This window comes from Salmo salar, chromosome ssa01 (genome assembly GCF_905237065.1).
Source record: "Salmo salar chromosome ssa01, Ssal_v3.1, whole genome shotgun sequence".
Lineage (NCBI taxonomy): Eukaryota > Metazoa > Chordata > Actinopteri > Salmoniformes > Salmonidae > Salmo > Salmo salar.
The window spans coordinates 158223144-158250785 of record NC_059442.1 but is presented as its reverse complement, the minus strand read 5'-3'; the positions used below and the strand labels follow the sequence as shown (position 1 = coordinate 158250785).

The window sequence follows — 27642 nt, the reverse complement described above, 5'->3', positions numbered from 1 at the left end:
TACACATTTGATTTTAAAAAAAAGTAAATGGCACCTTTAACTAGGCAAGTCAGTTAAGAACAAATTCTTATTTACAATGCGCCACGCTATGGGACTCCCAATCACGGCCGGATGTGATGCAGCCTGGATTCGAACCGTTGCAAAATGTAGTGATAGCCTTCCATCTTCAAGATCGCTTTTACCCTGTACAAATCTCCCACTTTACCACCACCAAAGCACCCCCAGACCATCACATTGCCTCCACCATGCTTGACAGATGGTGTCAAGCACTCTTCCAGCATCTTTTCATTGTCTCACGAATGTTCTTTGTCATCCAAACACCTCAAACTTAGATTAGTCTTTCCATAACACTTTTTTCCAATCTTCCTCTGTCCAGTGTCTGTGTTCTTTTGCCCATCTTAATCTTTTCATTGGCCAGTCTGAGATATGGATTTTTCTTTGCAACTCTGCCAAGATGGCCAACATACCAGTCACCTCTTTACTGTTGATGTTGAGACTGGTGTTTTGCGGGTACTATATAATGAAGCTGCCAGTTGAGGACTTGTGAGGCATCCGTTTCTGAAACTAGACACTCTAATGTACTTGTCGTCTTGCTCAGTTGTGCACCAGGGCCTCCCACTCCTCTTTCTATTCTGGTTAGGGACAGTTTGCACTGTTCTGTGAAGGGAGAATTACAAGATCTTCAGTTTCTTGGCAATTTCTCACCTGGAATAGCCTTCATTTCTAAGAACAAGAATAGACTGACGAATTTCAGAAGAAAGTTCTTTGTTTCTGTCCATTTTGAGTCTGTAATTGAACCCAAATGCTGATGCTCCAGATACTCAACTAGTCTAAAGGCCAGTTTTATTGCTTCTTTAATCAGGACAACAGTTTTCAGCTGTGCTAACATAATTGCAAAAGGGTTTTCTAATGATCAATTAGCCTTTTAAAATGATAAACTTGGCTTAGATAACACAACGTGCCATTGGAACACAGGAGTGATGGTTGCTGATAATGGGCCTCTGTACGCCTACGTAGATATTCCATAAAAAAAATCTGCCGTTTCCAGCTACAATAGTCATTTACAACATTAACAATGTCTACACTGTATTTCTGATCAATTTGATGTTATTTTAATGGACAATTTATTTAGCTTTTCTTTCAAAACAAGGACATTAAAGTGACCCCAAACTTTTATATATATATATATATATAAACATATGTTCCTCAATGTATAACTTTTAGAGATTACTAATGTTACTGTCCCCACTACAACAACGAAATACATGTAATCTTTTCCTTGAAACATGTTATTGAAATACTGTAGAATTCCATTAATTACTATGGAGGATTGCCCCTACTACGGAGTGCCAATATGGCCGACCGGAGGCTTCAAAGCCTCTCAACGACCACCACATAGCAGCAGCAATCCAGGGGTTTGTATTGGTTTCTACGAGGTTTGGCTTGCGAACGTTGCCATGACATCGCCTACAAGTGTGATCGGGGATTTCTATTGGATAAGTATTTTCTGGCTATATTCACACTGCCGTCTCTGGGCACAGCTAGCTAAACTATTGGGAGCCACTGCACATATAGAGGCGTTTGAGGTCAATCCATACAATTTTGTAATGTCGAAATGATGTGCACGCGCATTTGTGTATACGCCCATCACAAAATCCGGTGCTAGCTGAGACAGCTCTGCGTCATCGTACACACTTGAGCTCCTGGAAAGCTGAAATAACGCAATTAATTCACTTAAAGGAAATGCGTTGATTGATGCCAATTACTCAATCAGGTTAAGCAAGCTAATGTGCGTATTATCCGATCACAAAATAACCTTAACTTCCAAACCACTGTGCAATAACTGATTTATTAATTTGTTATCGATAGATTTGTGAACCTGCGCAGTGCCTTAATCAAGCTGATGCAGAACTGGATACAATGTCACCACATCCTAACAAAGAGACCTTTGTTAGATGAAGACAACCAGAGTTACATATAGCAGGGAGTTCACATATGATCAGAAAACTACATACGGGTTATATAGACGAATGAAAATGACAGACTAAATATTTTATTAGTCATCTCAAGGATCTTACTTAACCGGAAATTGCTTGACTGACGTTTTTGCTCCTCACTAAGAGGCAAACATGAAAAAAAAAAAAAGTATACAAATTGTGTAGGACAACACTAAATACTACATAAAAACAACCCACAAGTTAAAAGTGGCAGAGTTGCCTTTTAATACTGTACATCATTTATTTTCCATCTTTAGAAAAAGCTATTTCTGAACATTTTCTACATCAACCCGGGAGAGCACTTTGATGCGTTTGGGCATGGCCACGATAATCTCCATCCCTGCCCTTTTTCTCTTCCCCTTGGAGGTGGGAACTGTTTTGACGCTAGCGTCCTTCTGAACCACCATGGCCTCACTCTGAGCCTGGAGAACGTCCAGTTTCTGCCTGAGCTCCTGTAGGTGGTCAATGTCGTTGATCCCACTCACATTCTCCATGATGGATTTGAGTTTGGCCACACACTCCCTCTGCAGTTCCTCCTTTTGCAGTTCCTCCCTCTCCCGCAGGCCCTGTGAAGCCTGTGGGGCCACCCACTGTGTGTGTATGCTATGCAGTTGTAACTGTGGAGTTTGAGGAGTTTGCACCAGTGGCACTGTTTCTTCAGGCCCATCCCACTGAAGAGAGACTGGGGAAGCTGGGGAGAGATGCATTAGACCATTGAGGGTTTCCTCCATCTCCTCTGTTGTGGTGTGAGTGGTCTGTGAATGCAGCCTGAGCAGAGGGTGGTCCCTGTATTTGGGACACAGGTGCTCCCAGGTCCAGTTAGGCTCAGACCTGAAGACGTGACAGAAGTGTTCACAGGGCAGGCGCTGGTCCCTCCACACCTCACACTCACAGGAGGGCCAGGTGGACTCTGAACCGAAGCTGACCGTGTAGGACCGTGCTGCCGTGGTCTCTGCCCGACTCTTTACCCGGAAGGTGCCGTCGGCGGCGTCGCTGGCCTGCTCCACCACGATGTCGGGGTCTTGCAGGGCCGCAGACATGTTGTCCATCACCAGGGCCACCACACTCCAAGGGCGATGCCACAGGAACGGAGGCACAGTGGGGTTGAGGCTGTACTCGCCAGAGGACTGGCTGTTGAGGTCTGTGTACCTGGAGGTTCAGGGAGTGTAGCAGGTTTAGACTGACCAAACATCACAGCACTTACATTAAAGGGGAATTACACTCCAAAATAAAAGTTTACAAAAGTAGTCAAATGTCAAGATGAGTCCACATCCTACAGCTTAACCCCAATGGAGAAGATAAACACCATATAATTTACAGTGCTTATCTTCCATACATTTTGCAGATATCGCAACAGAAGACCACTTGACAGCGAATCCTATTCTAAATGACATTGAATCCTATTCCAAAACGAACTTACCTTTGGTGCATCTGTGGGAAGTAGTCGTCAACAAGAAACTGCAGCATTTGGCTCAGGGTGTCTTTTTTATGGACCTTCATGTTATTATGTGTGAAGAAGTCGCTCTGCATCTCCAGACCTCCGTTTACCATAGACACAAAGTTGACAATATCAACCCTCACAGCGTTCGCCCATCTCTAAATGAACAAAAACAAGAGCATGTAGCTAACCTCTGTATGCGCCATCATTAGACTAGGATGCACATTATGGACCTATAGTTAGCATTATGGATCTATATCTAGATACCGTATCATGGATTCAGCTAGCAAAAATGTTCTACAGACTGTCTACATACAGTAGGTTTAGTTTAAACATGCTGTCTGCTTCAGGATGAAAGCACCTCTAAGCACAGGTCTGAGATCTGCTTTCCATCTAGTCACCCTGACCTTCATTAATACGCAGGTGAAGACACAGCAGGTCCAGGACCTGACCCCATTGCCCCTGTGACTTCATTAATTGACATGTGCACTACAAACCTTCTCCTCTGACAGCCACTTGTTAGTGAACCAGTTCTTGAAAAGTTGTCTCTTTTCCAACCAGATGGGGCTCTGCTGTAGTAGTTCTACTGCCTCCTGGTGTTGCTTTCTGGTAAGGGATCCAGCAATGGCCTTCATCATATCAAAGATCCCCTCCTGGTTGGTGATGGCTCGGGACCGGTTGCTCAGCCACTTGGTCCAGGTCCTCTCCCGCAGGTGATCGCTGAAGACTGCCTGAGCACCTGAGATTGGAATGAGAAACAGTCCGTAATTAGCAAACTCTAACCCCCTCATCCTCTAGAATTTAGAGATTGTAACAGATTAAACATTTTCTTGACCAACAGGTCTTTTCAAAAGAAAATCCTGAAACTCACAGCCAACAGTGTTGAGAGCACATTATGAAGCTAACTTGCTTTTCCCACCTCATAGCTAACATTAAAACCTCACCACTGTTCACCTGTGAATGCTGCCTCCACCGCCTTCATCTCCACAGGGCAGTGTTCAGTGAGGATGTAGGCTGGGCTCCAGCCCCGGTGCCACTGCCTGAACACCCCCAGCGCCTCCCCCAAGGCTTCGGCGTTCCTCGACTGCACCACAAACAGGCCCACCGGCACCACGCTCACATTGGTGCGCACGCACAGGAAGAAGAGTGGCAGGGGGAAGCGCGTCCTCTTATAGGCCGCGTCCAGGAAGCACACCTCCTTGCCATACTGCCGAAGCAGCCGCCGCTGCCAGTCCGTCTGGTAGCAGAGCAACAGGTTCTCGCTCTCTGATTGAACCCTAAGCAGGAAGTTGATTCTAGGAGCTTCCGCCTTCCAATTCTCTGCCAAGGTCTAAGAGGGGGGAGTTATGGTTAATAGCTGAGGTGAAACTTTTGCGTCCTTTCAATTATTTCAGTGCTAACCAAACTCCTTTTTGCGCCAGCGTGAGCTTTATATATGGTTGTGCACCTTGACTTTTGCTATAACATGTCTGTCTTATTCTAAACCACAGCAGTGATATTCCCATGGCCTTAAACAACCCCAATGACGTGTCATGGAGTAATATTTATCTGTGCTCTGTTACATCACACACAGTCCTTAGTTGTCAAAATGTTCCACTGAGGACACCTGTTAAAGTTCCCATGTATTAATTCACCATACCCAGTGTGTAGAAGTTTCAGACTACATACTTTCTAAAAAGGAGTTCCAGAATGAGGGGTGCTTTAGCTCTGCTGGTGTTGCTGTTCTGTCTGTTTGGGGAATGGGCTCAGGGAGAGAGTGGTGGGGTCTGAGAGAATGACATCACTCAACCCAGTTGTTGTTGTTGTAGATTTACATAATAATGGCCAGCATCTACTGTCAACAAGTAGGGCGGCAGGTAGCCTAGCAGTTAAGAGCGTTGGGCCAGTAATAGAAAGGTTGCCGGTTAGAATCAGCCGACTAGGTGAAAAATCTGCCTGTGCCCTTTGAGCAAGGCACTTTACCCTAATTGCTCATGTAGGTCACTCTGGATGAGAACGTCTGTTAATTACTAAAATATAAATACAATCGCAATGGAGGCAATGACTATGTATCCAATTTAGTGACTCTGGCTGCGTTTAGACAGGCAGCCTAATTCTGATCTTTTTTTCACAAGTTGGTCTTTTGACCAATCAGATCAGTTCTGAAAAAGATCTGATGTGAAAAGACCAATTAGTAAACACAGCCTTTGTTGGTGGAGAAAGGAGTCTCTGGAAAGACTCCAGGCTCTGGCCTGATGACAAACATTTTCAGTGGCTTTCTGCTCTTCCCATGTAAGGATAACGCACCACAAAGCTGTTATGAATTTTCATTTTTCTTGAATCCGTGGAAAACTCTGCATGTGCGTTCCTGGATTGTATAATAAAGGCTTGTCAAATCTCTTTCTATCATGCACAGAAACAGGCACTAACACACAATCCAAACTGAAAGCTACAGACTGGGATTTGGGAAGCTATTCAATTAATTTCAATTCTTGATTTTACCCATTGATTCTAGAAGAATATAACGTATTAATGCCTTATGTGCTCAGCACAACTGTCGGCTTATCCTTACCCAACATATTCACTTGCTTGATTTTGGGCATCAGGAGACTGAAAGCAATATATACTGAAAGCATGAATGTTGACATGCAGAATGTTTTGGGACTATATCAAAAAGTAGACTAATGAAACAATAGTGAGTAAAATGCCCCGTTAAACAAGTGTTTCAAAGAGGGTGGGTGACATGCATACAAACTATTCATAAATTGCATTGAAAACATACAGCTAACACCACAAGCCCCAATGGCCTTATCTCAGAAGACAATCCAAATATCTGATGAATAGGTGGGAATGATGGAGTGCAGCACAGCCTTCTCACCAGCAGGTTGACCAGGTCTATTTTGCTGTAGTGTTCCTCCGCAATGACCTGAGCCATGACGGCATGGATGGTTTTCTCTGTGGGGAAGAAGCGCCTCAGCGGCGGCGGGGTCGTGTCTCGGAACAGCTCCGTCCGCACGTACTGGACCATCTGGTTCTTTACCTCCTTCACCTTCCTCACCCCCTGCTGCACCAACGCTCGGATGTAACCTTTGACCCTGTCGTCCATCTGATCTGCACCCTGAGGGAACGAGAAGAGTGGCGTTAAGTAGAGAAAATACCCCTAACCACTGTTACAGGGTCAGATACTTGTATTCCACTGGGAATTTTAAGAGATCAAGGTTTTATTACATCTGTGTACTGAATAGACATACAGATACTAGTTATGTAGCCTAAAGAGAGTCCAATGCAATATATCCCATGGTCATAGTATAGTAATAACATAGTAATACCTTTCCAATAGGGTGGCCCTTGTGGTCAGTGACACTGGGTATTTTGAGGAAATACTGTATCTTCCACTGCACCGAGGCTGGGTCTGTCTGGAGAGCTTGTTTGATGGAAATAGACATGACCCTCCTCAACCGTGATGTGTCCTTCTCCAACTGATGCAGTGTGGAGCAAACACACACACACACACACACACACACACACACACACACACACACACACACACACACACACACACACACACACACACACACACACACACACACACACACACACACACACACACACACACGATGTGCATCCTACCGTTGACTGTGTTGCACGGTCACTGGAGTTACATAATAAACATATATAAACAAACAGTATTTAACCCGTACCTTGAATCCAGGGAACTTGACAATGCGGCTGATAGTGAACACAGCAGGGCATGCTACCTTCTTGGTTTTCAGCAACAGGTTTCTTTTTTCCTTGCCATCTTTTTCCTGAAATATCAAAATCAAATGTTATTTGTCACATGCTTAGTAAACAACTGGTGTAAACCAACAGCGACATGCTTACAGGCCCTTCCCAACAAAGTAAAATAACAGAAAAGCAATAACAAGGAATGAATACACAATAAGTAACAATAACTTTGCTATATACACGTTGTACCTGTACTGAGTCGATGTGCAAGGGTACGAGGTTATTGAGGTAGATATGTACATATAGGTAGGGGTAAAGTGACTAGACTACAGGACAGATAATAAACAGTAGCAGCAGCGTATGTGATGAGTCAAAGGAGTTAGTGCAAAAAGGGTCAATGCAGATAGACCGGGTAGCTATTTGATTAACTATTTAGCAGTCTTAAGGCTTGGGGGTAGACGCGGTTCAGGGTCCTGTTGATTCAAGACTTGTTGCATCGGTACCGCTTGTCGTGCTGTAGCAGAGAGAACAGTCTATTACATGGGTGGCTGGAGTCTGATCATTTTTAGGGGCTTCTTCTGACACCGCCAGGTATAGAGGTCCTGGATGGCAGGTAGCACTGCTCCAGTAATGTACTGGGCCGTATGCACTACCCTCTGTAGCGCCTTGCAGTCGGATATAAAGCTGTGATGCAGCCAGTCAGGATGCTCTCAATGGTGCAGCTGTAGAACTTTGAGGATTTTGGATTAAATTAGTGGTAGGTAAGAATGGAATTGTTGAGATTAGTTGTGAACCTCAACTACCTAGAAGCATTGATGGAACCAGGGTCGTATTCATTAGGCACAATATGGAAGAAAATGTAATGAAATAGGGAGGGACAACCTCTACTCCAATAAGAAAATACATCCTAGCTACACACTGTTACACCTGATAATGTGATCTAACCAAAGATTCAAGGATGAAGACAGCATTGCCAATCTAAGGTTGGTGGAAAATTCTCTTTGCTACACCAAACGGTATCTAACTTGTAACTCCCAGTAATGGATACCAAAAATATTTTGTTAGATCACATTATCTGGTGTAACAAACTGTAGCTACATGGAACACTTAAAAACCATTTCAGAATATCATAGATAGTAGTACCCTTTGATCCTCAAGTTCCTGCCTCTTCTTGAATCCACACTTTGCCCGGCCCCTGTGGCATCCCATCAGTTTGTGTCCGATGAACATGAAGGGTATGCCGTCAAAGGGGATAGAGGGAGTACCCTTGCCGTACTTCCATTCCCAGTATAACCGGTTCTTGTGGTCCTGTGGTTTCCAACCTGTTTAGCAGAACACATTGAAAGAGCCATGAGTCCAGAGGGGTATTCATTAGTCTGATTTGCAGCAAAACATTTTCTGTTGCAAAACGTTTTGTCAACGGAAGCCATTTACTTTCTAGGAACCAAACGGAACTAAAACGGGGAGGGACCTACATGAATGTGTCCAATAGAAAACTACGTTTTCGTTGCAAAGCGTTATATGTTTGGAGTAAACTGTTTCCGTTGCAAAATGCAACGGAATCCGACTAATGAATACACCAGTAGTTTGTGGAGGTTTCATCACTACATAAGAATATTAATCAATCAATGTAGGTAGCTAAATAGTATGGAACTGCTGAAAGATAGCCATGTCACTCGTGATTGTTTGCACTGTCTGCAGCTTGATCAATGCACGTTCCCTACACGCAACACACTCTTTGGCTAACGTCGATAGCTAGTTTACCTTGGTCATTGAAGCGCTTGTCCACACGGTAAGAAATATATTTCACACAGGTTGACTCTTCGACGTGTGAGATATGCTTATTGACCTCTTCAATTGTTTCAAAGACAGCTTCGTCGCTCATTTTTGTTTATAATCTGCTACCAATGCATATAAACATTCAAAAAATGTCGCTTGCTAAACTAAAGCGGTAATGTTTGCGATTATTTAATTGGTTCACGTGCGGATCAATAGACCCGCCTTCTTCAAATTGTGGTTTCTCATTGGTGTAACGTGAGATCCGTCACCAAAATGGTAACAAACGATTGGCTTCCAATCGAAACCAATCAACTATTTTCTTTCACGTCATTACATTGCGACTCAACCACGCTGACGACAACAGAAGCTTGACCTTACGGAATTTAAAAGCTTTTCGTAGCAATTTTCCTCAATGTTTCAACAGAATACAATTCGGGTTACGAATCGTATATTTTGGCACTGGCATAGAAGTTATACTTTGTTGACATCATGGACTCGGTTATCAAGGACAAGACTACTGCACGTACAACCGCTTGCATCAGGGACCAGTCAATGGTCCACTTCACAGTCAAGACACAGCAGTGGTCCGACTTTGCCAGTTGCTTTCAGGCAGTATCGAAGAGATGTACCTCTAGATAAACAATTCTCTACCACAACACACGTCTGCAGCGATTCCATTGGGAAGATTCATTCAACACATTACCACTTGGTTTACACATGCAAGGTAATGGATGAGATTTGAAATGGAAGATCAGTTCTTTTTCACATCATGTTTCTACAGTGACAGTCATAGCATGATTTGTCAATCAAGATTTGGTTGGTGAGGTGATCAAAACACTGGTACTCAGGGCCGTATCCACAAAGCATCTCAGAGTAGGAGTGTGATGGATTTAAAAAAATATATATTTTAACTTTTATTTAACTAGGCAAGTCAGTTAAGAACAAATTCTTATTTACAATGACAGCCTACCAAATTTGCAAAATACCTTCTGCTGGGATAAAAAATATATATAATGTCTATGTATTGTGTGTTTTGTCATATATATATATATATATATATGTAATGAAACGGGCAGGGAGCAGGACTCGAACCCTCGACCTTCTAGCCCAAAGTCCAGCGTACTATCGACTGTGCCGCAAAAGCATGCTCGTGCGGCACAGTCGATAGCGCGCTGGACTTCGGGCTAGAAGGTCGAGGGTTTGAAACCTGCTCCCTGCCTGTTTCATTACAATACAGTGGGGGGGGAAAAGTATTTGATCCCCTGCTGATTTTGTACGTTTGCCCACTTACAAAGAAATGATCAGTTTATAATTTTAATAGTAGGTTTATTTGAACAGTGAGAGACAGAATAACAACAACAAAAAAATCAAGAAAAACGCATGTCAAAAATTTTATAAAATGATTTCCATTTTAATGAGGGAAATAAGTATTTGACCCCTCTGCAAAACATGACTTAGTACTTGGTGGCAAAACCCTTGTTGGCAATCACAGAGGTCAGACGTTTCTTGTAGTTGGCCACCAGGTTTGCACACATCTCAGGAGGGATTTTGTTTCGAGGCTGACGTTTGGCAACTCGAACCTTCAGCTCCCTCCAGATTTTCTATGGGATTAAGGTCTGGTGTCTGGCTAGGCCACTCCAGGACCTTAATGTGCTTCTTCTTGAGCCACTCCTTTGTTGCCTTGGCCGTGTGTTTTGGGTCATTGTCATGCTGGAATACCCATCCACGACCCATTTTCAATGCCCTGGCTGAGGGAAGGAGGTTCTCACCCAAGATTTGACGGTACATGGCCCCGTTCATCGTCCCTTTGATGCGGTGAAGTTGTCCTGTCCCCTTAGCAGAAAAACACCCCCAAAGCATAATGTTTCCACCTCCATATTTGACAGGGTGTTCTTGGGGTCATAGGCAGCATTCCTCCTCCTCCAAACACGGCGATTTGAGTTGATATCAAAGAGCTCGATTTTGGTCTCATCTGACCACAACACTTTCACCAATTGTCCTCTGAGTCATTCAGATGTTCATTGGCAAACTTCAGACGGGCATGTATATGTGCTTTCTTGAGCAGGGGGACCTTGCGGGCGCTGCAGGATTTCAGTCCTTCACGGCGTAGTGTGTTACCAATTGTTTTCTTGGTGACTATGGTCCCAGCTGCCTTGAGATCATTGACAAGATCCTCCCGTGTAGTTCTGGGCTGATTCCTCACCGTTCTCATGATCATTGCAACTGCACGAGGTGAGATCTTGCATGGAGCCCCAGGCCGAGGGATATTGACAGTTCTTTTGTGTTTCTTCCATTTGCGAATAATCGCACCAAATGTTGTCACCAAGCTGCTTGGCGATGGTCTTGTAGCCCATTCCAGCCTTGTGTAGGTCTACAATCTTGTCCCTGACATCCTTGGAGAGCTCTTTGGTCTTGGCCATGGTGGAGAGTTTAGAATCTGATTGATTGATTGCTTCTGTGGACGGGTGTCTTTTTTACAGGTAACAAGCTGCGTATAGGAGCACTCCCTTTAAGAGTGTGCTCCTAATCTCAGCTTGTTACCTGTATAAAAGACACCTGGGAGCCAGAAATCTTTCTGATTGAGAGGGGGTCAAATACTTATTTCCCTCATTAAAATGCAAATCAATTTATAACATTTCTGACATGCGTTTTTCTGGATATTTTTGTTGTTATTCTGTCTCTCACTGTTCAAATAAACCTACCATTAAAATTATAGACTGATCCTTTCTTTGTCAGTGGGCAAATGTACAAAATCAGCAGGGGATCAAATACTTTTCCCCCCACTGTATATATAAAGGACAAAACACACATCACGACAACAATACATCATGCAAAGCAGCCACAACTGTCAGTAAGAGTGTCCATGATTGAGTCTTTGAATGAAGAGATTGAGATAAAACTGTCCAGGTTGAGTGTTTATTTGCAGCTTGTTTCTGTCTCTAGCTGCAGCGAACTGAAAAGATCTGTTTTGCCTTTTAGATAATAATGAATACGATTATATGGATAGTTTATAAAGTTCAGATTCACCCTGACTCTTCTAATAAACTGTATCATTATTTGACTGTAAATTATCTGTATGCAGGTGTGCTCAACCAGGTCAACAAAGAGGATATCCAAGGTAGCCTATCATAAAGGTGTTGTCCTAGTGACCTGCCCAGGATGTGAAAAACACCACATTATTGCTGACAACTTGGGTTGGTTCTCTGACCTGAAGGGAAAGAGGTTGGTGGCCAAGTTAATATAGGTCTGAACATTTTACATGCATGCATTCTAGAGTCGTGGCCAAAAGTTTTGAGAATGACACAAATATTAATTTTCACAAAGTCTGCTGCCTCAGTTTGTATGATGGCAATTTGCATATACTCCAGAATGTTATGAAGAGTGATTAGATGAATTGCAATGAATTGCAAAGTCCCTCTGCCATGCAAATTAACTGAATCCCCCAAAAACATTTCCACTGCATTTCAGCCCTGCCACAAAAGGACCATCTGACATCATGTCAGCTATTTTCTCGTTAACACAGGTGTGAGTATTGAAGAGGACAAGGCTGGAGATCACTCTGTCTTGCTCATTGAGTTCGAATAACAGACTGGAAGCTTCAAAAGGAGGGTGGTGCTTGGAATCATTGTTCTCCCTCTGTCAACCATTGTTACCTGCAAGGAAACACGTGCCGTCATCATTGCTTTGCACAAAAAGGGCTTCGCAGGCAAGGATATTGCTGCCAGTAAGATTGCACCTAAATCAACCATTTATCGCATCATCAAGAACTTCAAGGAGAGCGGATCAATTGTTGTGAAGAAGGCTTCAGGGCGCCCAAGAAAGTCCAGCAAGCACCAGGACCGTCTCCTTAAGCTGATTCAGCTGCGGGATCGGGGAACCACCAGTACAGAGCTTTCTCAGGAATAGCAGCAGGCAGGTGTGAGTGCATCTGCACGCACAGTGAGGCGAAGACTTTTGGAGGATGGCCTGGTGTCAAAAAGGGCAGCAAAGAAGCCACTTCTCTCCAGGAAAAACATCAGGGACAGACTGATATTCTGCAAAAGGTACAGGGATTGGACTGCTGAGGACTGGGGTAAAGTAATTTTCTCTGATCAATCCCCTTTCCGATTGTTTGGGGCATCCGGAAAAAAGCTTGTCCGGAGAAGAAGAGGTGAGCGCTACCATCAGTCCTGTGTCATGCCAACAGTAAAGCATCCTGAGACCATTCATGTGTGGGGTTGCTTCTCAGCCAAGGTAGTGGGCTCACTCACAATTTTGCCTAAGAACACAGCCATGAATAAAGAATGGTACCAACACATCCTCCGAGTGCAACTTCTCCCAACCATCCAGGAACAGTTTGCTGACGAACAATGCCTTTTCCAGCATAATGGAGCACCTTGCCATAAGGCAAAAGTGATAACTAAGTGGCTCGGGGAACAAAACATTGATATTTTGGGTCCATAGCCAGGAAACTCCCCAGACCTTAATCCCATTGGGAACTTGTGGTCAATCCTCAAGAGGCGGGTGGACAAACAAAACACTACAAATTATGACAAACTCCAAGCATTGATTATGTAAGAATTGGCTGCCATCAGTCAGGATATGGCCCAGAAGTTCATTGACAGCATGCCAGGGCGGATTGCAGAGGTCTTGAAAAAGAAGGGTCAATACTGCAAATATTGACTCTTTGCATCAACTTGAATGTAATTGTGAATAAAAGCCTTTGACACTTATGAAATGCTTGTAATTATACTTCAGTATTCCATAGTAACATCCGACAAAAATATCTAAAGACACTGAAGCAGCAAACTTTGGAAATTAATATTTGTGTCATTCTCTCAACTTTTGGCCACGACTGTACAGTATTACAAGGATATGTGTTATCCCTATTGATAGTGATATGCACAGAAGAGAAATGGAACTGCAGTCATAGTGAATCATAAGTGAATCCCGTATTAATAGGCTGTAATGTTTTTGTGGACTAAAGGGCCCTACACACTTCACGCAAATGCAGCATCATTTTCACACATAGTTCTAGGTACTTTAGTTTGGAACAAACTATATACGATGCTCCTTCGCTCGGTCTGCATGAAGTGTGTAGCCTCCTTAAGACTGGAGTATTATTCCTGAATCATTTTGTTTTTTATTATTCATGTTTTTTTTCTTTTTTCTTACAGGAACATTGAGGAAATCCTTGCAGCGAAAGGGGAGAAGGTGAAGAGGGTAGAAGAAGAGGCGGCCTTCGAGATTGTTATAGACGAGTCTGGCAAGGATACAACACAGACTGCTCAAGATGCAAAGAAACCTTCACCAGAGTCTGACTCAGGGAAATCATGACTAACTCTCTGTGGGTGTGTGTGCGCACATACATGCATTTGTCGATGGACTGATCACAACAAGGACACCATTCTCTATGAGGGAGAAATGGCTATTACTAAGTAAATGCAACACTTCTTTTGATATTTCTATCTCCATATTGTTTTCATAAGATTATCATTTCTTCTAAAACTATTTTATAACAACTGAACACTAGTGCCTGAATATTCCTTGGGTTTACACCAATCTTACTACTACTGCACTGATCACACTCAAACAGAAAAGGCTGATGCTTGCAATTCATTTTTATTGTAAAGTTGTATGATATAAAGCAGGAAGAATTAACACCCAAACGCCCATTTATGGCCCATGGCAAACTGCCTATCATAGACCCTCTCCCTCTTCTTCCAGGGTGTCCTCCAGCAGCTCCTGAAAGCAAAGTTGTCAATCCACATGGAAGCAGAACATAGAGTGCTCCTGTAAAACAATTATCCCGTCAGGAATTCATCAAATAGTCATTGAACGAATGGGATTCACAGTAATACATTTGTCTGAGAATTTTCAATCATAAACCCCAGTTCTGGAGCCCCGATCCTCTCATCACAAGCCCAAGCACTTACCTCATCTGCTCTAATGTGTTTTCCTCTTCCTGCCTGCCTCCCTCCCTTTCATCCTTTCCTATTGATGCTTCAACAGATAAAGTGACCTCATATGCCACAATCTGTTTCAAGAAAAAAACATCCGAAAGCCCGCTCACATGAGGTGAATAATCACATGAGATCAGGAATTGTAGTGTTTGAGTTGAAAGACATTGCATAAATTAACTTCTATCAACACTAATACAGTTGTCTACAGAGAACAGGCTTTGATAGTAAACACTTACCTAATGTAGTCATGGAGCTGTGCTCCTCCTCCAACCCTCCCATCCTTTCCAATTGATGCTTCAACAGATCTGTTTCTTTGGCTGCTCTTCTCATCTATCTCAGACTTGAACAGGCTTAGAAAGAGGACAAAAGGAAACCAAAGCAACTTTAAAAGAGAAGTAGAAGAGGCAGACTTCATTTCTTTTTGACATGTCTGTTGGCTCTTTTTCCTGTGCTCTTGGTCTTCTCCTTTTCTGCTCATCCTTAGTTATTTAGATAGTTATTTTGGCCATTCGTACATTGGAATTCTAGTTCCATCTCCACTCTATTACTCCTATAAAATGTTTTCACCTCTTTTCTCTGGGTCTCTGTTTATCTTGCCACCCCTTGTGTTTTCCATAACTTTCTTTTGATCCACTCAGCTCTCCTTTACTGCTGATCTCATTTACCTTTTATCCCATGGTCCTTCCCGATTCTGTCCTCAGAACTTGAATTCTATATATCCTACTTCCCTCCTGATAAACCACTCTGGTCTCCCTTCCTCCTCTCTCATGTTTCCTCCTCTTCACCCTCATGCCTGGCTTCCTTATGATTTTTTCCTGCTTTTGCTAATTTTCTCGTTTTGTTGTTTGTTTTTTTCTTTAAAAAAAATCTAATTTGTTTTTGTTTATTTACATCTATTAACATACCTAGGAGCATTGACTTGTACATTTCTTCTTTTGTCTGCTCCCTTTCTTTTATAATCTACTCAAAAGTTGTCATTGACTCGTCCGCCAATTTCTTCTGCTTCTTCCTTGTTCTTCTCTTCGCAGAGCGGTCTCTGGACGCTGCTCCCTCTCTTCCCTCCGCACAGAGGCGTCAGATGTAGACGATGTGACCTCGTATGCCACCACCTGTTTTGCTCTCTGTGTCTGCCCTTTTTTCTGACACAGCGCACGCCTCTTTTCTCTTTCAATCTGTGCATTCCTCTCTTCTCTCTCATACAGTTTCTCCATCTCCATCTTGAACCTGGCCTCGTGATCTTTTATTTTTTGAAGCTCTGCTCTCTTCTTATCCTCGTCTCGTATCCTTGTCTGCCTTTTCTGTTCCTCCTTCTCTTGTTCCTGCTGTATCTTCAATCTTCTTTTCTGTTCCACTTTCCTCCTCTTCTCTTCTTTCTCTCGTGCCTTTTGCTGCATCTCCAACACCTTCATTCTCTCCTTTTCCCTGTTCCTCTCCTCCTCCATCCTCTGTTTCTCAATCTTTTTCAACTTCTCTTCCCTCTTTTTCTCCATCTTTTTCTCTTCCTCTGCCCTCTTTTTCTCTTCTTTTTCACGGGCCTTCTGTTGCATCTCCTGCTTCTTTCTTTCTTTTTTCTCTCTCTTTTTCTCTTGTTCTCGTCTCTTTTTCTCATGTTCGATCTTTAGTTTCATCTCTGCATTCTCCCTTTTCCTCTGCTCCTCAAACTAGTTTTTTTCCATATTTTCTGTCCTTTTCCTTTCCTCCTCATTCAATTTCTTCTGTCTCTTTTCCCACTTCTTGAGCTCTTCAACCCTGGCTTTTTCCTTCCTCCTTTCGATCTTCATCATCTCTTCATTTCTCTTAGCCTCATCCTTGAAATATTTGATCCTGTCTGCGTAGCTCATGGCATTAAGTTCTTCTTTCCCTCGGCTCGCCATCATAGACATTGCATTGGCGGTTGCATATCTCCCTTCCATTTTACCACTATCAATCTCCTTCCTGTCCCTCTCACCATAAGGATCCCTGTGTAGACATCTCTGCTGTTGTCCACTCATGCTCTCCTCACTTTCACTACTCCCCTCCTGACTTGTGTCCTCACTCACACATCATCCTCAGACGAGCACGAGGGAGTCACAGCCTTCTCAGTGATGACGCGGAGCACCTTGATGTAGTCAGCTTCTGTGTTCACCCTGTGAGCGAGCGGGCACAGCTCCTCGTAAATGGATTTCCATGTGAGTGACTCCTCACGTACGTCGTCAGGCAGGTATAGATCAGATGATTGCCTCTTGAGCACATTCACAACCTCTACCAGGTCCTGCTGGGTGTCCCCCTGAGTGTCCTCTCGGGCGGCCACTGGCGTGGCGTCTGGGCTGGCTGGGCGCTCGGGGGCTGTGGCAGGGGTATTGGATTGTTCTACTGCAGAGGAGCAGGAGGCCTCAGTGTCATCGTTCTTGTCATCGTTGTTTACCCTTTTCTTCAGAATCTCTTCCTTTCTCTTTTGGGCCATCCTCTCAATCAGCTGTGCTTTATACATATTTGCAATTTCTGCACCTCTCCGTTGAACTTCCTCAGACAATTCCTCAGACGATGCAATCTCTGGCCTCTTGACCTCATCCTTGACCTTTGCCTGGCCAGTCAATGGGGACCTGGGGTGGGCATGCGGATGGGTCTGTCTCATCCGGGCAGGAGGGCCGGAAACCAGGGGGTGGGATGGGACAGCAAATCGGTGTGAAGCGTGTGGGTGTGACGTCTTGGACGTTGAATGAGGCCATCTTTCAGGGGAGGTGCAGCTCTGTGTGTCCAGAGGGGGAAAGATTGAATGTTTCTTAGATGGGTCCTTCTGGGTGCCGGCAGCATGCTGGTCTGGCTCCGAATGGCTGTTGGCGAGGAACCTGTGGAGGTTGTACCAGGGGAAAGCTGGCAGTGTCGGGGAGACGGGACAAAGAATGGAGGTGGAGCGCTGCTTGATCACCCCTTTATCCACCCCAATCTGTATGATGACAGACACATTTTTATTACTTAATAGCTTGATGGTCATTGTTATTACTATCTTAAAACAATTACATGTGTATGGGTAATAAATATCATAAAGAAAACACGTTTTATTACTGTATATTAGCCTATTAGGAAAATGGGAACACTTTTGGAATCATTCCAATTCAGAAATTCTTCCATTCTTTTTCAACTTTATTCTAAGAATGCAGACCTTCCTAAGAATACTACCAGTGCAGAATGCAGGCCTTCCTCAGAATACTACCAGTGCAGAACGCAGGCCTTCCTCAGAATACTATCAGTTCAGAATACAGACCTTCCTCAGAATACTACCAGAGCATAATGCCGACAGAACTCATAATACTACCAGTGCAGAATGCAGACCTTCCTCAGAATGCTACCAGTGCAGATTCTAGACCTTCTTAAGAATACTACCAGTGCAGAACGCAGACCTTCCTCAGAATACTACCAGTGCAGAACGCAGGCCTTCCTCAGAATACTACCAGTGCAGAATGCAGACCTTCCTCAGAATACTACCATTGCAGAATGCAGACCTTCTTAAGAATACTACCAGTGCAGAATGCAGACCTTCTTAAGAATACAACCAGTGCAAAACGCAGACGTTCCTCAGAACACTATCAGTGCAGAATGCAGACCTTCTTAAGAATACTACCAGTGAAGATGCAGGACTTCCTTAGAATACTACCAGTGCAGAATGCAGGCCTTCCTCAGAATACTATCAGTTCAGAATACAGAACTTCCTCAGAATACTACCAGAGTATAATGCCGACAGAACTCATAATACTACCAGTGCAGAACGCAGACCTTCCTCAGAACACTATCAGTGCAGAATGCAGACCTTCTTAAGAATACAACCAGTGCAAAACGCAGACGTTCCTCAGAACACTATCAGTGCAGAATGCAGACCTTCTTAAGAATACTACCAGTGAAGACGCAGGACTTCCTTAGAATACTACCAGTGCAGAATGCAGGCCTTCCTCAGAATACTATCAGTTCAGAATACAGACCTTCCTCAGAATACTACCAGAGCATAATGCCGACAGAACTCATAATACTACCAGTGCAGAACGCAGACCTTCCTCAGAACACTATCAGTGCAGAATGCAGACCTTCTTAAGAATACAACCAGTGCAAAACGCAGACGTTCCTCAGAACACTATCAGTGCAGAATGCAGACCTTCTTAAGAATACTACCAGTGAAGACGCAGGACTTCCTTAGAATACTACCAGTGCAGAATGCAGACCTTCCTCAGAATACTACCAGTGCAAAACGCAGACGTTCCTCAGAACACTATCAGTGCAGAATGCAGACCTTAAGAATACTACCAGTGCATAATGCAGACCTTCTTAATAATACTACCAGTGCAGAATGCAAACCTTCCTCAGAATACTAGAAGTGCAGATTCTAGACCTTCTTAAGAATACTACCAGTGCATAATGCAGGCCTTCTTAAGAATACTACCAGTGCAAAACGCAGACCTTCCTCAGAATCAAATCAAATCAAATTTATTTTTATATAGCCCTTCGTACATCAGCTGATATTCTCAAAGTGCTGTACAGAAACCCAGCCTAAAACCCCAAACAGCAAACAAAGCATGTGAAAGAAGCACGGTGGCTAGGAAAATCTCCCTAGGAAAAACTCCCTAGAAAGGCCAAAAACCTAGGAAGAAACCTAGAGAGGAACCAGGCTATGAGGGGTGGCCAGTCCTCTTCTGGCTGTGCAGGGTGGATATTATAACAGAACATGGTCAAGATGTTAAAATGTTAAAATGTTCATAAATGACCAGCATGGTCAAATAATAATAATCATAGTAGTTGTCGAGGGTGCAACAAGCACGTCCGGTGAACAGGTCAGGGTTCCATAGCCGCAGGCAGAACAGTTGAAACTGGAGCAGCAGCACGGCCAGGTGGACTGGGGACAGCAAGGAGAACACTATCAGTGCAGAATGCAGACCTTCTTAATAATACTACCAGTGCAGAATTCAGAGCTTCCTGAGAATACTACCAGTGCAGAATGCAGACCTTCCTCAGAATACTACCAGTGCAGATTCTAGACCTTCTTAAGAATACTACCAGTGCAGAATGCAGAACTTCTTAAGAATACTACCAGTGAAGACGCAGGACTTCCTTAGAATACTACCAGTGCAGAATGCAGACCTTCCTCAGAATACTACCAGTGCAAAACGCAGACTTTCCTCAGAACACTATCAGTGCAGAATGCAGACCTTCTTAAGAATACTACCAGTACATAATGCAGACCTTCTTAATAATACTACCAGTGCAGAATGCAGACCTTCCTCAGAATACTAGAAGTGCAGATTCTAGACCTTATTAAGAATACTACCAGTGCAAAACGCAGACCTTCCTCAGAACACTATCAGTGCAGAATGCAGACCTTCCTCAGAACACTATCAGTGCAGAATGCAGACCTTCCTCAGAATACTACCAGTGCAACACGCAGACGTTCCTCAGAACACTATCAGTGCAGAATGCAGACCTTAAGAATACTACCAGTGCATAATGCAGACCTTCTTAATAATACTACCAGTGCAGAATGCAGACTTTCCTCAGAATACTAGAAGTGCAGATTCTAGACCTTCTTAAGAATACTACCAGTGCAGAATGCAGACCTTCTTAAGAATACTACCAGTGCAAAACGCAGACCTTCCTCAGAACACTATCAGTGCAGAATGCAGACCTTCTTAATAATACTACCAGTGCAGAATTCAGAGTTTCCTGAGAATACAACCAGTGCAGAATGCTGACCTTCCTCAGAATACTACCAGTGCAGATTGCAGACCTTCCTCAGAATACTTCCAATGTGCAGTTTTTTTCTTGCCTTCTTATTTCACTATTCTATCTATTTAGATCTAATTTCTGTTTATCAGGATTGGGAACATCTAAAGCAACTACAGTATACCTACTGATATGAAAGTCTGATTATAGAAAACTGCTCTTGTTACCTCCTCCAAGAGTTGGTGCAGCCTAAATATTTCTCCATACAGCGCCTTAATCTCCCTCATGTTTCCTCGCTCAGTTCTCCATGTCTCTCTAGCCAATCTCCAATGGGCGCGGTCAAGGTCATGGATATCCTCCCGCATGCCTAGTTCAACCTGGGTTCCCTTCTCATTTAGCCTCTTCTTTTTCCTCTTCTTCTGGGTTGAATCGATGTCCTCCTTGCCCTGCCTACACACCTTTGGGGCAGTAGGGATATTGAGAATAGAACATGGTATATCATTCCGGAACTCCAATTTGAGCAGCAGCAGTTGAAAAATGAGCTCCTACAAATATTGAAATTTACATGGTTTTTAGAGTGAAGTACATCGGAAAAAAGCAAAAGAAAACTGCAAGACTGAATAGGAGAAAAAACAAGCAACAAACAAAGAAGATAGGCTTTTGAAAAATAACTATTTTTCATAAAATTGTGGTTATCTTAGCTAGCTGAATTGTTTACCAGTTGCTAAGCAGTTGCTAGGGACTCTTTTGGAAGAAGCTAGCTAGCTAACGAAGAACAACAAAGAATATCTAGTTAACAGAAGAAAAGAAAGAGAAAATCAGGACAGAAGAAAAAGGATATCAAAGTGAAACAGTTCTCTAAAGACACAAGAGACAATAATACAAGAAACAACACTTCTGTAGCTTGTCAACTATGTGTCTGTCTATCCCTGTTCTCTCCCCTCTGCACAGGCCATACAAATGCTTCACACCGTGTGGCCGCTGCCACTCTAACCTGGTGGTCCCAGCACGCACGACCCACGTGGAGTTCCAGGTCTCCGGCAGCCTCTGGAACTGCCGGGCTGCAGCCAACAAGGCTGAGTTCATCTCAGCCTATGCTACCCTCCAGTCCCTAGACTTCCTGGCGCTGACGGAAACATGGATTACCACAGATAACACTGCTACTCCTACTGCTCTCTCTTCGTCTGCCCACGTGTTCTCGCATACCCCTAGAGCATCGAGCCAGCGGGGTGGTGGCACTGGAATCCTCATCTCTCCCAAGTGGACATTCTCTCTTTCTCCCCTGACCCATCTGTCTATCTCCTCATTTGAATTCCATGCTGTCACAGTTACCAGCCCTTTCAAGCTTAACATCCTTATCATTTATCGCCCTCCAGGTTCCCTTGGAGAGTTCATCAATGAGCTTGACGCCTTCATAAGTTCCTTTCCTGAGGATGGCTCACCTCTCACAGTTCTGGGTGACTTTAACCTCCCCACGTCTACCTTTGACTCATTCCTCTCTGCCTCCATCTTTCCACTCCTCTCCACTTTTGACCTCACCCTCTCACCTTCCCCCCCTACTCACAAGGCAGGCAATACGCTTGACCTCATCTTTACTAGATGCTGTTCTTCCACTAATCTCATTGCAACTCCCCTCCAAATCTCCGACCACTACCTTGTATCCTTTTCCCTCTTGCTCTCATCCAACACTTCTCACTCTGCCCCTACTCGGATGGTATTGCGCCGTCCCAACCTTCGCTCTCTCTCTCCCGCTACTCTCTCCTCTTCCATCCTATCATCTCTTCCCTCTGCTCAAACCTTCTTCAACCTATCTCCTGATTCTGCCTCCTCAACCCTCCTCTCCTCCCTTTCTGCATCCTTTGATTTTCTCTGTCCCCTATCCTCCAGGCCGGCTCGGTCCTCCCCTCCTGCTCCGTGGCTCGACGACTCACTACGAGCTCACAGAACAGGGCTCCGGGCAGCCGAGCGGAAATGGAGGAAAACTCGCCTCCCTGCGGACCTGGCATCCTTTCACTCCCTCCTCTCTACATTCTCCTCTTCTGTCTCTGCTGCTAAAGCCACTTTATACCACTCTAAATTCCAAGCATCTGCCTCTAACCTTAGGAAGCTCTTTGCTACCTTCTCCTCCCTCCTGAATCCTCCTCCCCCTCCCCCCCCTCCTCCCTCTCTGCGGATGACTTCGTCAACCATTTTGAAAAGAAGGTTGACGATATCCGATCCTCGTTTGCTAAGTCAAACGACACCGCTGGTCCTGCTCACACTGCCCTACCCTGTGCTTTGACCTCTTTCTCCCCTCTCTCACCAGATGAAATCTCGCGTCTTGTGACGGCCGGCCACCCAACAACCTGCCCACTTGACCCTATCCCCTCCTCTCTTCTCCAGACCATTTCCGGAGACCTTCTCCCCTACCTCACCTCGCTCATCAACTCATCCTTGACCGCTGGCTACGTCCCTTCCGTCTTCAAGAGAGCGAGAGTTGCACCCCTTCTGAAAAAAACCTACACTCGATCCCTCCGATGTCAACAACTACAGACCAGTATCCCTTCTTTCTTTTCTCTCCAAAACTCTTGAACGTGCCGTCCTTGGCCAGCTCTCCTGCTATCTCTCTCAGAATGACCTTCTTGATCCTAATCAGTCAGGTTTCAAGACTGGGCATTCAACTGAGACTGCTCTTCTCTGTGTCACGGAGGCTCTCCGCACTGCTAAAGCTAACTCTCTCTCCTCTGCTCTCATCCTTCTAGACCTATCTGCTGCCTTTGATACTGTGAACCATCAGATCCTCCTCTCCACCCTCTCCGAGTTGGGCATCTCCGGCGCGGCCCACGCTTGGATTGCGTCCTACCTGACAGGTCGCTCCTACCAGGTGGCGTGGCGAGAATCTGTCTCCGCACCATGCGCTCTCACCACTGGTGTCCCCCAGGGCTCTGTTCTAGGCCCTCTCCTATTCTCGCTATACACCAAGTCACTTGGCTCTGTCATATCCTCACATGGTCTCTCCTATCATTGCTATGCAGACGACACACAATTAATCTTCTCCTTTCCCCCTTCTGATAACCAGGCGGCGAATCGCATCTCTACATGTCTGTCAGACATATCAGTGTGGATGACGGATCACCACCTCAAGCTGAACCTCGGCAATTCGGAGCTGCTCTTCCTCCCGGGGAAGGACTGCCCATTCCATGATCTCGCCATCACGGTTGACAACTCCCTTGTGTCCTCCTCCCAGAGTGCTAAGAAACTTGGCGTGATCCTGGACAACACCCTGTCGTTCTCCACTAACATCAAGGCGGTGGCCCGATCCTGTAGGTTCATGCTCTACAACATTCGCAGAGTACGACCCTGCCTCACACAGGAAGCGGCGCAGGTCCTAATCCAGGCACTTGTCATCTCCCGTCTAGATTACTGCAACTCGCTGTTGGCTGGGCTCCCTGCCTGTGCCATTAAACCCCTACAACTCATCCAGAACGCCGCAGCCCGTCTGGTGTTCAACCTTCCCAAGTTCTCTCACGTCACCCCGCTCCTCCGCTCTCTCCACTGGCTTCCAGTTGAAGCTCGCATCCGCTACAAGACCATGGTGATTGCCTACGGAGCTGTGAAGGGAACGGCACCTCCATACCTTCAGGCTCTGATCAGGCCCTACACCCAAACAAGGGCACTGCGTTCATCCACCTCTGGCCTGCTGGCCCCCCTACCTCTGAGGAAGCACAGTTCCCGCTCAGCCCAATCAAAACTGTTCGCTGCTCTGGTACCCCAATAGTGGAACAAGCTCCCTCACGACGCCAGGACAGCGGAGTCAATCACCACCTTCCGGAGACACCTGAAACCCCACCTCTTTAAGGAATACCAAGGATAGGATCAAGTAATCCTTCTAACCCCCCCCCTTAAAAGATTTAGATGCACTATTGTAAAGTGGTTGTTCCACTGGATATCATAAGGTGAATGCACCAATTTGTAAGTCGCTCTGGGAAAGAGCGTCTGCTAAATGACTTAAATGTAATGTAATGTAATGTATATTTTATTTTACGCATTGGATTATTACGTACCTTCCATTGTATTTCATTGATATAGAATATCAATAAGGTATAATGTTGACACTAGATCAAGCTGTAGTTAGTACAACGTTTACACTGATTGTCCATACATGATTAGTCTGGACCACTTTAGTGGGTCGTAGATTTAGCCTGCAGATGGGACTTACATTAAGGCTGGGGAGTTGTGAGGAGTTGTGAGGCTGGTGTGTTCTGGGCCTGTGGAGTTCAGTAGTTCCTGTGCAGAAATCGTCCTGTGCAGTCCGATTTGCCCATGGCTAGAAATGAAAATGATGACAAACATGCAGTTAGTAATGAGGTTATTGTTATTTTCAATCTTAGAAAAGCTCATAGACCTGTATGTCAAAGTGATGATTTTAAATCACTGGAGTTTTGACTATGAGGGTGGTGAGAGAAAAGAGATTCTAACCATTCTTATGATGAGCCTTGGGAAGGAGAACTTTCCCATAGTTCCTTCAATTACAGTAATCCTGAAAAAGGTACAATATGGCTTAAAAATATTATTATATTATTTAAATCATCACAATTAAATTGTGTCACAAAGTAGGCCTTTTCACACTAAATCACAAGTGGTCACAACTACTTACCACCAATCAATCAGTTCAAAAATAACCATCCAAAATATAGCAATGATTTTGACCCTGAATTGAACTTGTAAGTGTTGCCGTAAATGGCAAACCATTTAGGCTGTCATCATATCAGAATACAATTATTTATGACATCACGATTGTGATGTAATGTGGTGCCATGGGAGACCACACCCACCCTGACAGACAACAAATCACCAGAGCCACATAGGCCTACTATCCAATTAATCCAATTCTATGTTTGAAATACAGTATATTTAGTACTAGTAAGCTCATAAACATAGTAAAAACCACACTGTAGCAATGTGTATCACTTCACAGCTACTGTCCATGATGCATCATGAGTGTTTGTCCTCTGATGGGACCCTATTCCCTACATAGTGTACTACTTTTGACCATGGCTGATAATGTACTTTATAGGGTTGATTTGGGATGCACATAGGACTATGTAAAAAGTACCTTTGTTCGTCCTCACATTCAGTTTCGCGTTGACATTAACTCTTTTTGCTAAGTGAAAATCATGGGACAACAAGAAAGAAATGTATTCATAGAATATTCCTTGGGTTTACACCAATCTTACTACTACTGCACTGATCACACTCAAACAGAAAAGGCTGATGCTTGCAATTCATTTTTATTGTAAAGTTGTATGATATAAAGCAGGAAGAATTAACACCCAAACGCCCATTTATGGCCCATGGCAAACTGCCTATCATAGACCCTCTCCCTCTTCTTCCAGGGTGTCCTCCAGCAGCTCCTGAAAGCAATGTTGTCAATCCACATGGAAGCAGAACATAGAGTGCTCCTGTAAAACAATTATCCCGTCAGGAATTCATCAAATAGTCATTGAACGAATGGGATTCACAGTAATACATTTGTCTGAGAATTTTCAATCATAAACCCCAGTTCTGGAGCCCCGATCCTCTCATCACAAGCCCAAGCACTTACCTCATCTGCTCTTCTGTGTTTTCCTCTTCCTGCCTCCCTCCCTTTCATCCTTTCCTATTGATGCTTCAACAGATAAAGTGACCTCATATGCCACAATCTGTTTCAAGAAAAAAACATCCGAAAGCCCGCTCACATGAGGTGAATAATCACATGAGATCAGGAATTGTAGTGTTTGAGTTGAAAGACATTGCATAAATTAACTTCTATCAACACTAATACAGTTGTCTACAGAGAACAGGCTTTGATAGTAAACACTTACCTAATGTAGTCATGGAGCTGTGCTCCTCCTCCAACCCTCCCATCCTTTCCAATTGATGCTTCAACAGATCTGTTTCTTTGGCTGCTCTTCTCATCTATCTCAGACTTGAACAGGCTTAGAAAGAGGACAAAAGGAAACCAAAGCAACTTTAAAAGAGAAGTAGAAGAGGCAGACTTCATTTCTTTTTGACATGTTTGTTGGCTCTTTTTCCTGTGCTCTTGGTCTTCTCCTTTTCTGCTCATCCTTAGTTATTTAGATAGTTATTTTGGCCATTCGTACATTGGAATTCTAGTTCCATCTCCTCTCTATTACTGTTAGAAAATGTTTTCACCTCTTTTCTCTGGGTCTCTGTTTATCTTGCCACCCCTTGTGTTTTCCATAACTTTCTTTTGATCCACTCAGCTCTCCTTTACTGCTGATCTCATTTACCTTTTATCCCATGGTCCTTCCCGATTCTGTCCTCAGAACTTGAATTCTATATATCCTACTTCCCTCCTGATAAACCACTCTGGTCTCCCTTCCTCCTCTCTCATGTTTCCTCCTCTTCACCCTCATGCCTGGCTTCCTTATGATTTTTTCCTGCTTTTGCTCATTTTCTCGTTTTGTTGTTTGTTTTTTCTCTTTAAAAAATCTAATTTGTTTTTGTTTATTTACATCTATTAACATACCTAGGAGCATTGACTTGTACATTTCTTCTTTTGTCTGCTCCCTTTCTTTTATAATCTACTCAAAAGTTGTCATTGACTCGTCCGCCAATTTCTACTGCTTCTTCCTTGTTCTTCTCTTCGCAGAGCGGTCTCTGGACGCTGCTCCCTCTCTTCCCTCCGCACAGAGGCGTCAGATGTAGACGATGTGACCTCGTATGCCACCACCTGTTTTGCTCTCTGTGTCTGCCCTTTTTTCTGACACAGCGCACGCCTCTTTTCTCTTTCAATCTGTGCATTCCTCTCTTCTCTCTCATACAGTTTCTCCATCTCCATCTTGAACCTGGCCTCGTGATCTTTTATTTTTTGAAGCTCTGCTCTCTTCTTATCCTCGTCTCGTATCCTTGTCTGCCTTTTCTGTTCCTCCTTCTCTTGTTCCTGCTGTATCTTCAATCTTCTTTTCTGTTCCACTTTCCTCCTCTTCTCTTCTTTCTCTCGTGCCTTTTGCTGCATCTCCAACACCTTCATTCTCTCCTTTTCCCTGTTCCTCTCCTCCTCCATCCTCTGTTTCTCAATCTTTTTCAACTTCTCTTCCCTCTTTTTCTCCAT

At 44.1% G+C, this 27642-nt stretch overlaps 2 protein-coding genes and 2 long non-coding RNA genes across 5 annotated transcripts; 1 reads left to right on the top strand and 3 right to left on the bottom strand.

Moving 5' to 3' along the window:
- Positions 1–1830: 1830 nt before the first annotated feature.
- LOC106569977 (uncharacterized) lies at positions 1831–9132 on the bottom strand. The gene is made up of 9 exons (XM_045693061.1): positions 8905–9132; positions 8284–8462; positions 7116–7220; positions 6744–6893; positions 6293–6532; positions 4390–4765; positions 3933–4174; positions 3418–3593; positions 1831–3146 (listed from the first exon to the last, which is right to left on the bottom strand). Exons 1-9 carry the CDS (start codon positions 9023–9025, stop codon positions 2261–2263), a joined length of 2475 nt encoding a protein of 824 aa, XP_045549017.1. The 5' UTR covers positions 9026–9132; the 3' UTR covers positions 1831–2260.
- dnlz (DNL-type zinc finger) lies at positions 9100–17893 on the top strand. Its single transcript, XM_014142224.2, has 3 exons — positions 9100–9643; positions 12002–12141; positions 14076–17893. The coding sequence occupies exons 1-3, from the start codon at positions 9332–9334 to the stop codon at positions 14233–14235; spliced, it is 612 nt and encodes a 203-aa protein (XP_013997699.1). The 5' UTR covers positions 9100–9331; the 3' UTR covers positions 14236–17893.
- A 3011-nt stretch (positions 17894–20904) lies between these two features.
- LOC106597599 (uncharacterized) lies at positions 20905–25274 on the bottom strand. Its single transcript, XR_006758517.1, has 4 exons — positions 25183–25274; positions 25005–25065; positions 24745–24852; positions 20905–21004 (listed from the first exon to the last, which is right to left on the bottom strand). It is a non-coding gene; the product is annotated as an uncharacterized lncRNA (long non-coding RNA).
- A 526-nt stretch (positions 25275–25800) lies between these two features.
- On the bottom strand, positions 25801–27642 carry LOC123726199 (uncharacterized). 2 transcript variants are annotated; one of them, XR_006758518.1, is made up of 3 exons: positions 26390–27642; positions 26131–26227; positions 25801–25987 (listed from the first exon to the last, which is right to left on the bottom strand). It is a non-coding gene; the product is annotated as an uncharacterized lncRNA (long non-coding RNA). The 2 variants fall into 2 exon arrangements; XR_006758519.1 differs by having other exon boundaries at positions 25801–25939.